The sequence below is a fragment of the Mustela nigripes genome, chromosome 9 (assembly GCF_022355385.1).
Source record: "Mustela nigripes isolate SB6536 chromosome 9, MUSNIG.SB6536, whole genome shotgun sequence".
Lineage (NCBI taxonomy): Eukaryota > Metazoa > Chordata > Mammalia > Carnivora > Mustelidae > Mustela > Mustela nigripes.
In genome coordinates, this window is record NC_081565.1 from 20,488,252 (window position 1) to 20,499,161 (window position 10,910).

Here is a 10,910-nt window from a genome sequence, read left to right on the forward strand (position 1 = left end):
CTCCCTCTCCGGAGGCAGGGCTGTAAAATGGGAGGGCTAGGACCTGCCAGCTGCCCGCTCCCTCCCTCACTGATAAAACTGCTCTGGAGCATGAAACTGACCTGCAGGAACATTCAGACCCCTGCTTCCAGCTCAATCAAGGGTTCAAGGTAGCCTGTTGATGGGTTCGCCCTTCTTTGCTTAAGTTAGTGAGAGCCTGATTTCTATCATTTGCAAACAAAACTCCAGAGCACCCCACTCCCTGAAGACAGGGATTCAAAACTCCACTAAAACTGCAACCTTCTGCTCCAACAGTCTTCTCCCTGGACTCCTGGCCTCTTGATTCCACCCGCCCTGTCCCAGCTAGGGGCTCAGTCCCGGTGACCTAACAAGTACGGCCCTGCACCTTCCCTGCTTGAAATCCAACTGGCCTCCCAATCATGTAGCACAGAGCCCTCGCCGTCTGCCAATCCAGACCTCCACCTGCCCACTACCTCCCTCTGCATGACTCAGCTGCCCTGCCTGGGCCATTCCTGCGACCAGATACCGCCCAGCTTCGGCACGTGCTGGTTTTTCTGCTCCCGTGACTTTTCTTCACTCTGTCCATTTGTAAAACGTCTACTTCTCCATTCTCCACCTCAAACATCATTTCCTTGGGAAAAGCCACCGTTCTCCTAAGCAGGGTCACTCCCTACTTCTATCCCGGTACCTCACTCTCATAATAACTGTGGCGGAGACAGCCGGCGCCCGCCCGTGTCCCCTCGCCCTGACCACCTCAGGGCCCACTGGCCTGACTTCCAGCTGCCAGCGCCTGCACTTCCTGGTCTGACTGCTTCCCCCGCGTTGCCCACCCATGGACAGACCAGAAAATGCTCGCGGATTCAATGGCCAACATGCCATCCATGGAGTACGCAACCAGTGGCCGATAAAGGCTGCCGTTCGAAGACTCCCGCCTCACCCCGGGTGTGGACAACCCAGGTGTGTGTTCTGCACAGGCTCCGAGGGGCGGAAACTGGTTCGGTGACTTATCTTTTTCTGGTGCCTTCCCTTGCCTGCCTCACTTCCCTTCATCCCTCCAGCAAACTCCTAGCGGTTAAACTCTCTCTCAGGGTCGGCGTCCCAGGCCATACAAACACCCGCATTTGCACAGCACTGACCGTCTGTCTGCCCCACGCTGTTACTGCGGAATGGCCCGTAAAGTTAACCCAGCATTTAGGTGTGGGGACACAGAGGTTAGGAAACCTGCCCAAGGCCCCAGAGCTAGTAGATACGGTTCACATTTTTCACATTCTACTGGAACCATCTTTTTGCCATGTCTCCACGAGACCAAAGACCTCCTGAAGGGGTTCCTTTTTATTTTAATCTTCCTCAGTGCCCTCAGCATCCAGCAGAGCCAGGCCTACGAGGGATTGCTCGGGACAGAAAGGTTTTCAAGGTGCCTGCTCTCTGCTCCCCAGGCACAAGGTGTGTTTTTTCGCCTTGGGGCCTTCGCTCCAGCAGGAGTCCTGAGACGCCGCCCCTCCTCACAGCCCTCCGGCCCCAGTCCGCACACCCTCCTGCCAGCCACACACACACACACAAACACACACGACAGCCGCCCAACTGCTGCTGTGGCGGCCAAAGAGAGGAATTCTGTGGGGTGAGCGACGCGAGACCACATGAAACCCCCCATGCCTCATAAACAACACGAGTCCCTCACACACCAGCCGGTGCGCCTCTGCCGCGCTGTCCTGCGTTTTCCCGCAAAACATCTGTCCGCTTCCCTGTAACCTCCACTAAAACTCAAGACTCCCCAATGCTAAACGTCTTCCCTCAACCCTGTTCTTCCCTCCGGCCTGTGACCAGTGCCACACCCCTGCTTCCCACGCGCTTGTCAGCTCGCACCTCAGGGACCACACCTCAGCAACCGCCATGTCGCCATGTCGGCCGCCCCCTCCTCGGGCTGGAGCTCCCGGGGTTAGGCGACCGTATGCTGAGGAAGAGCTTCCTGGGAGCGGCTTCTGGGCTAAGCCTTGAACTCTGAGGAGGCTTCTGAAGGTGGGGCTCAGACCCCTCCGTCCTGACTCCTGTCCTCAAACTGCACCCTAATGGTCTTCGTGCTCGCGCACGCACTGCGTGAGGGCGGCCAGGTGTCCCCGCTCTACCAAAACGAGGCATCGTGACATTTTCTCATCTTCCGTCCTGCAGGCCACCGCTCCAGCAGAAGCCAGGCCAACACCTGCCTCGGGGCTCGTCACTGCCAGCCTCCAATGTCCCCAGCGCAGACCGTGCCATCCGCCCCTCCGAACCCCTCGAGGGCCGACTCCTGCCTGAAGAACAAGAGCTGACCTCCGTGTCAGCGCGCTCAAAGCAGTCTGGGGGCTGCCTGCTCCTCACTAATCCCCACCCCCAGGCCCTCAAAACCCACCCCAACACATGACTCCACTCGATCCCACTCCAGCGGGCACAGGCCTTTCCCATCTCGGGAGCTGTGCTCAGGCTTCTCCCTCAGCCTGTGGTGCTTTCCCCGCCTCGCACCTGAAAGGCCCCTCAGACTTCCAGGACTGGTGAAAACACCCCCTCCGCCGCCTCAGCTGGCTGCAGACGTGCGCCCCGACAGTGTCGCTGACCGACAGGAACGAAGCCCCCCTCTTCAACACAGTCCCAAAGTAAAACTCAACTCTCACTTCACCTTTTAAGGTCAACTTATCTCTCAGTCAATATATATTTTTTTAAGTGTCAAGTGACAAAACCCAACTGAAAAGAATGTCAGTAAAAGGGAATTCACAACCTCCTGTAACTAAGCAGCAGCGCTGGCTTCGGACATCACCGGCACAGGCGGGTCCAGGATTCGAGGGAGCCACGGGGCCTGCCCCCCCCCCCCCCTTTCTCTCCCGGCTCTCCTCTCCTCTCCGGCCTCTTCGTGAGCCCCTCTCCACGTCGCAGCAAACACAGGTGCACAATCTTACAGGAAGAGACACCCTTCCCCCAGCGGCCATCCGAGCAAATCTAACGAAGACTGTTAGGCTCTCCTAGAGTCACACGTCCTCCAAGGAAGCTATTTTGGCCAACGGAAGATGCTGATGAAAGACCAGAAGACAGGATGAGCAGAGGAGCCGGGGAGCTTCTGTCTCTGCCCGAAGTCTTCTGCTCTGGTTCAAAGAGCATCCCCGGCAGCAGCTGCTTCCTCTCCTGGCCTCTCCTCCTCAGGAGACCCACCCTTGTGGAGCCGCCCTGCCATGCTTCTAGTTCCAACGGAAGCTCAGAAGGGTTGTAACATCACCTCGTCTTGCTGACCCTCCGGCCCTGAGGGTGACAGCAGTTTCCTGCTGTTGCTGCTCTGTTAATCTCACCATCTTCTGCTTGATTTCTCGTGCCTTCCATTGCCTATGTAACTAACTCCCTGCATTACAGCCTTTCGGTTTGAGATACCTCAGAGGTTTTTCACCCTGACGGGCCCACGACTGATACAGACGTAGACAAAGAACAGGCAGAAATGCCAAAGGAGATATGAAGAGTACAGCCCCTAGGAGTAACCGCCGTCACCACCTCCCATTTATTAAAGGCTCCCCACGTATCAGGCACTACTCTAAGTGCAGACTCCCCACAGCCTCAGGTTGACCCCGTGCCAGAGCTGCTCCTGTTTCCTCTTTACAGATGAGGAAACTGAGGCTCAGAGAGGTTAAATAATTTGCTGTCGCAAAGCCTGTAGGTAGGCAGCGCTGGGATTCAAACACAGCCAGCCAGGCTCCGGCGCCTGGAAGCAGAAAGTGCTTCCAGAAGGAGGGTGCTCGACAGCATCAAGGGCTGGAGGAAGAGGAGGTCAGGCTAGCCCAGGACGGTGAAGTGGCTACTGGATTTTGCAAGAAGGAAGTCACGAGTAAAGTCAGAAACCAGACAGCAGTGGGCTGAGGCCTGAGCGAGGAAGACAAGAAGGGCCCACCATGCCTTCAAAAAGTTGCACTGGGAGGAGTCACAAAAGAGGTCCTGAGGGGGAAGAAGAAAGCCTCACAGCAGAGTTTCCTTCACTCCTCCGCCAGTGAGGACACAGGAACGAATGAGGGTGACGAACAGAGCAAAGGTCTCTGAGAGGCCAGACAGGGCGGGCCACGCGGTCGCGGAGAGGCCTAGAATCCCGTCTGTCTTCTCTTCAGCAGAACAGGAGGGCGGAGGAGAAGGACGGAAGGTGTGAGCGACAGAGAGAAGCTTCGGGTCCGGGGCCTCTGTGGAAGGGACGGAGTGCCCAGCACCGCTGGGGCCCCAGCTGGGGTTGGTTCCCATGAACTGACCCCGGCAGCGATTCGCAGGCTGTGTTCGCACCCCAGGTGTAGGCAAAAGACCTGAACCCGCGGAATGATCCAGGGTGGGTGTAGAGGAAGGAGAGCAAGGGAATGGAGGCCGGGACCCGGCAGGCGGCGAGAGGAGCGGTGCACCGGGCAGGAGCGAGGCGAGCGGAAGCAGTCAGCGAACAGGTGCAGTCGGTCCTTGCTGACTGGGAGCGGGGAAGGCACGAGAAGATGGTGTCTCATGGCACTGACTCAAAGCCCAAACCATTCCGGGTATTCGAACGCAAGGGTGTGGCCGGCAGAGGGCAACTGAACTGAAAAAGAGGTCAAGGTGTGTGGAAATAAAGTCAAGGAACCAATAGTTTTGAAGGTTTGAACAGGGTCTTTTTTTTTTTTTAATATTTATTTAATTGACAGGCAGAGATCACAAGCAGGCAGAGAGGGAGGTAGAGAGAGAGGAGGGGAAGCAGGCTCCCTGAACAGGGTCTCTTGAGGGGAGGGTATTATTTGAGAAGACAGTGAGTTGAGGGCTAGGGATTTTTTTTATTATTATTTTTATTTATTTATTTGAAAGAGAGGCGGAGGAGAAGCAGCCTCCCCATGGAGCAGGGAGCCCGACGCGGGGCTCAATCCCAGGACCCTGGGCTCAGGACCTGAGCCGAAGGCAGAGGCTTAACCATCTGAGCCACTTAGGCTCCCCAAGGTCTAGAGATTTTAATGAGTTAGAAACAACAGGGAATGGAAAAAGTCATGGAAGTCCTGTAAAATGGACATTTGTTTCTGCTTGTCCCCCATTCGTTCATTCCTCCTTCTATTAGCAGCGTCCTGATTCTGCTTTGGAAACCACCTCCATCCTCCCCCAGCTCACACAGGGCTCCTAAGATACTAACAATATTCTCTCAAGCTGGGAGATAGGAGGAACAGGAGTATTTTTTGTTCTTTAAACTGTATAGATACATTTTATCCTTTAAACATTTTATGTACTTTATATGTACATTTCACCATTCAAATGCACAGACCTACAAAACACTTCCTTTCTCCACCTCCAAAGATAAGGATCTGCGTCAGGTCTGGGCAATCAGTTAACAAAGCTTGGTTCCAGTGCCTGACCCAATTGAGGCTCCCGAGACACCAGCCCAGGGCTTTGGCTGGGGCTATCAGGAAAGAGGTACTCTCTTTCTGCTGAAATTGTGAGGCTTATTTGTAGAACATATCCCTTTGCTAGCCTGAGAATAAAACTAACACAGAAGAAAGCAGAGCCAAGAGACGGAGAGTGACAGATTTCCGATATCATTTGAATACCTAGCTCCAGCCACTCCTAGCCCCAGCCAAACTATCTGGGGCTTTTCAAAGATTTTTTTTTTTCTTTTGCCAGTCTGCATTTGGTTTATGGCCTTTTAACTAAAAGGAAATGAATTTCAGCGCAATAGCCAAATAAAGGGCTCTCAATTCAACAGCCTGCATGACCTTTTTCAATATGTAAGTCAGATCAAGTCCTCCTTCCACTCAAGACCCTGAATGTGGCCTCAAAGCAAAGGCCAACATTCTCAGGGTGCCCTACGCGACCCTCCATGGTCTGACCCTCCCCTCTCTGCTGTACGTCAACAACTCTCCATTGTCCACTCTGCCCCAGCCACGGTGGCCTCTGGGCTCTTCCACAACACACCAGGCAGATGCCTGTGAGCCTCCAGCTGGACACTCCTCCAGACATCCACTTGCTAACTCCCTCCCTCACCTCCTCCACGTCTCTAAAATCTCCAGTTCTCAGGAAGGCCTATCCAAATCTTCCTCCCACAGCCAGTAATCGTGAACCCCCTGCCCAACCTACTTCTTCTCCCTCCCATAGCATGTATTACATAACATAGGACATACTCATTGACAAGTACCCAGTGAGGGCAGGGGTCTTCAACTGGCTGACTCCGCTCAAGTTCCTGGAACAGTGCCTGTCTCCTGGTAGGCCCTCAAATAAGTGACTGACCAATAAAATGACATGGGCCTCCGGGGAGAAGAGCTTGGCTTGTAAAGGGCAGTGGGGAGAAGGGAACACCAACCCCCATCTCCTGATCCTGATATAAGCGGAGTAGGGGACGGAAAGACACCTCCACTCCGAAGACTCTGGGAGGAGCCATCACTGAAAAGGACAAAGGAAGTAGGTGGAAGAGTTGAGTGGAGAGGTTGAGGATGTGGGAAGGTGTGTTAACCACAGCTGGGCCTAGAGTGGGCTCTGTGTTGGGAGGGACACAGAAGCTTGGAGGCTGAGCCGGGGGAGAAGTAGCCCAGAGTGGTTTGCAGATGAAAGAGAGACAAGAGTCAGGCCAAGTGGTTTATTTACATTTTAGGTGAAGATGAAGGATGTAGTGATAGAGGGCCTGGTGAGGCATGGAAAGAATTAGTCCTAGCAAGCCTTGGAAGATCGGAAGGATTCTCCCATGACTCCAAGGTCTGAATGATTTTAGAAGTTAGTGGATGAAAAGCCATCATATTTGGTTGTTGTTTCCATCTCCCACAAGCATCACAGACACCACCCAGAAGTGTCTGCCGGACAAAACCATGAGGCTTCCCCATTCTTGGCAACATCCTGGGTCCACAGAAAGCAATTCCCCTCCGTATAATACAACAACCCTGTGCCATGAGCAGCCTGTCAAACCCTCATTCTCCAAGCCCAGAACAGACTCTGAACCAGGCATCCAGGGTCACAACTCCATTGTCCAAAAAGACGAGAAAACAGGTTTCTTTTCAAAGACAGATCACAAGCACTCAGCTTTCCTACCTGTCCTCCAATGACCCCCATGCTCCGGGGCAAGAGAAAGAGGCCAAAGTGAAGGCTTCCTTCTACTGGTCCTGACTCACCTCAGTTGAATGCTAGCTTCTCTCTACAGAAATTTCCCCACAGTCACTAGAACACACGTGCATGCCAAGATTCAAGGAAAATGTTACTTCCAGTCAGGGAAAGAAATTACATTATTTAACCTCTAAGGAAAAGTGGCTTACTATAAATCAGGCCCTTGGGAGTGATGTCATTTTGATGCTTCTTACAGCTGCAAGGAGACTTATTAAATATTCAATAATTAATAATAACAGCTTCAAGATGGTCTTTCTCACATGACTGTCCCTGTAAAGAAAGCCAGCAGTAATTAGACCTGGGCCTGACTTCCCGCCCACCGACAAGCTCTTAGTGGTACAAGGCATTTGTCCTGCCAGTATTTATTAGGAAAATGCCCATATTTCTGAGACAGCTATCTGCCAAGAATGGATCATTAAGCCAATGTGTAAATCATTGGGGACACCTGGCTGGCTCAGTCAGAAGAGCATATGACTCCTGATCTCAGCATCATGACTTGAGCCCCACACTGGGTATAGCAATTACTAAAAATAAGGGTAACAGTAGCAATAATAATATTAATAATAAATACAAATTTTTAAAAAAATAAATAAAATAGGGGCGCCTGGGTGGCTCAGTGGATTAAGCCACTGCCTTCGGCTCAGGTCATGATCTCAGGGTCCTAGGATTGAGCCCCGCATCGGGCTCTCTGCTCAACGGGAAGCCTGCTTCCCTCTCTCTCTCTGCCTGCCTCTCAGCCTACTTGTGAGCTCTCTCTCTGTCATATAAATAAATAAAATCTTTTTAATAAATAAATAATTAAATAGCCATCGGCGGCAACCAGCATTCAAGATGGCTCCCATATTTATACCACCTGGTATTCATACCCTCTTCCCACTTTGTACTAGCATTGGTCTGTGTGACAAACAGAATATGGCAGAATTATGTCGCTTCCAAAATTAGCTTATACAAGAGTATAGCTTGAGTCCTGGGATCTCTTGCTCTCTTGGACCACTTGTTCTGGGGGAAAGCTAGCTGTCATGTCAAGCAGCCCAATAAAGAGGAGCTAAAGCCTGCCAACAGCCGAGTGAGCGAGCTTGGAAGCAAATCCTCCCCAAACCCAGCCTTCAGATGACCCAAGCTCTGGTCAACACCTTGACTGCCACCTCAGTAGAGACCTGAGGACAGAACCACCCAGCCTAGCTGCTCCTAGATGACACTACTGATCCCCACACACTATTTTCAGTACTAAATTTTGGAGTAATTTGTTACACAGCCATAGGTAATAAATTCACTATCCTGAGAAGGAAATCAGAAGGTTCAACTTCAGTCCCTGCCCTACATGCCTGTAGGAACAATTTCTCAGTCTAGAAGAAAGCAACAAATTATTTATCCAGTCACTCACTGCTTATTGAATGCCAAATATGTACAAGGTATTTCCAAGCAACACAACCCTTCATAAAGTGTATCATCTATAAAATAAAGAGAAATAATCACAAGCACCAACACACCGACCTCAAACTGCCCAATCCATTGGTTTCACTCGCTTTTTAAGTCCTTTTGCTCTACTCTTCACTCCTGGCTTTCATAAACTCTTTAAGGTACACCAAGTTCCCCTCCATATCTATCTTGAGTCCTCTGTGCCCTAATACACTCATTTTTACTGTACCACATGCCCTCCAATCTATGGGGTAAAGAATTAGGTCGTCCAATCCCATTTAACATTGGGATTAGGAGAAATTCATTTAGTATTTTACCAGGAAGAGGGAATCCTGATCACAAGTGTTAAGACCAATTCTAATTTCTGCAATTAGTGAGTAGGTGGCCACAGCAGGGCTGACAGAATCACAGCTCAAGCTCTGGTCACAGCTGAAATGGGGGGAGGGGAGGAATGCCGCCCCTTAACCCTTCGCGGGACTCTGCGGTCTCTCAAAGCATCACCAGAATTATGCTGCTCTAAGAAAATCAGGAGCCTCCTCCGGCACAAAGAAGGTCAAAGGGCGAGCTTTCTTCCCATCAACCACAAAAGGGGCCTCTGCCAAAGCTAACCAGTGTGGAGGGCCGTCAGAGGTGAACCAAGCCCCAGACGGAAAACCACAGCAAGACTCTCCCCTCGCCGGCTGGGGTCTGAGTCAGGTGACTCCACAGGGCACACAGCAAACCTAAACAAAGATCACTCCCCACATGACAGAGCGTGGGTTAAATGACTGGCAGTAACACCAAGGCTGCCAGTCCTACCACGGAAAACCATTAACTCTTGCTCCTTTGCAGTCCCAGCAAAGTGGAGAGCTACAAGTTACCCAGCAGCTCAGCCTTCGGGGATGCTCCTGGAGGAACCTGGGACCCCCCCATCCCAGGACACAGGCGCAGGGCACCGCACACCCGCCAGCGGCCCCAACACGCGGGCAGGACCCCTCCCCACCAGCTGTCACTGGCGCCCGCGCCCCGTCAGAGCCAGGCATGCCCGCCCCCTCCCGCCGCTCTCCGCGCCGCTACGACCCCGCGGGGGCGGCAGGGAGGGACGCTTTTTCAAAGGCGCTGGAGCCCAGGGCACGCTCGCCCCCGGGTAGGGGCGCCAGGGTGGGCGCGGCCCGGCGCCCAGAGGGAGCTGCGGGTCCACCATCCCCCGCGAGAGCGTAATGCGCCTCCCGGTCCCCAGCCCCGTGCGCCCCACCTTGTCGCCGAAGCTGCGGGCCATCAGCAGGTCCGGGCTGGGCGTGCTGTCGCCGCCCACGGCCTCCTCGCTGCTGGAGCCGGCCAGCGGGTGCGGCATGTCGAGCAGGGAGTGGGGCCCGGTGGACGGCAGGCCCTTGGGGGGCCCGCCCGACATGGCGCGCACGGCTCGGGACGCGCCGCCGCCGCTTCCTCTAGTGCCCGCCGCGGCGGGCTCCCCCAGCGCCCGCGCCCAGGCCCCGCTCGGCCGCGGTCGGTCGGAGGCCCTGCACCGGCCGGGCGGGGAGCCGCCGCCGCCACCCGCTGGCTTGTCTCTGGCCGCACAGGGCCGGGCCGGGCCGGGCTGCGCTGGGCTGCGCTGGGCTGCGCTGGGCTGTGCGGGGCTGGGCTGCTCCGCACCGCGTACCCCCTCTCCGCGCCCGAGCCCGCCGCGGTTCGCTCGCACCTCGGCCCGGGGCGCCCAGCCCGCTCCGCCACGCCGCCCAGCCCGCTGGCGGCCCCGCCCCCGCGGCGCCTCGGCCGGCCCCCGAGGGGGGAGGAGGCGGGAGGGGAGGGGGACGGGGAGGCGCGCCCGAAGCCCCGCCCCCGCCCGCCGCCCCGCAGGAAGTGCGCGCGGAGCCCTCGGCCGCTGTCCTCCGCGTGGCCGGCCTTGCCTGCGAGAGGCCGCCCTGGGGGGCGCCGCGCGTCGTCCCCAGGCAAATGTTTAACGGAAATCAGTGGTAGAAAAAGACGTTGGAGCATCCTGTTCCATTCCACCTGCGTTTACCGAGGCGTCCGCGGCCGCCACGCGCGGGCATGGGGGCTTTGGGGCCCGCACGTGAGTCGGGATCTTCTGGCCTCGAAGATAACCCAGAATGGAAGGATTTGCGCCGCGCATTATAAGAATGGCATAAAAGCCTCTGAGACGCAGAAGAGCTGGGGGACATGGGGTGGGGAACCTAGAACGGAATTCAAGGAGGCAGGGAGAGGTTTCTTCCCAGGCGCTCCGAGATTCCCAGGCCATCTTGCTTCTGCAGTGGAGCCCGCTGTGTGTAAGGCTAACCTCATGAGCCTCAGAAAAGACAGGGAGCGCTACACATGATGTATGATTCAAACTCACACCTTCACCCTGCTGCCCTTTGGGAGAGCTGTATTTTTCCTGCGTCTGTGCTTCCTTTCCAGGCCTTTGGCTG

At 54.8% G+C, this 10,910-nt stretch overlaps 1 protein-coding gene across 1 annotated transcript in view; it reads right to left on the reverse strand.

Moving 5' to 3' along the window:
- The window catches only part of SNX30 (sorting nexin family member 30), a 107,678-nt gene extending 97,699 nt beyond the window's left edge, over window positions 1-9,979 (reverse strand). Inside the window, exon 1 of the mRNA XM_059411039.1 lies at window positions 9,740-9,979. Within this exon, the coding sequence (XP_059267022.1) occupies window positions 9,740-9,895 (156 nt within the window). The 5' untranslated portion in view covers window positions 9,896-9,979. The remainder of the gene's footprint in view (window positions 1-9,739) is intronic.
- Between the last annotated feature and the right edge of the window lie 931 nt (window positions 9,980-10,910).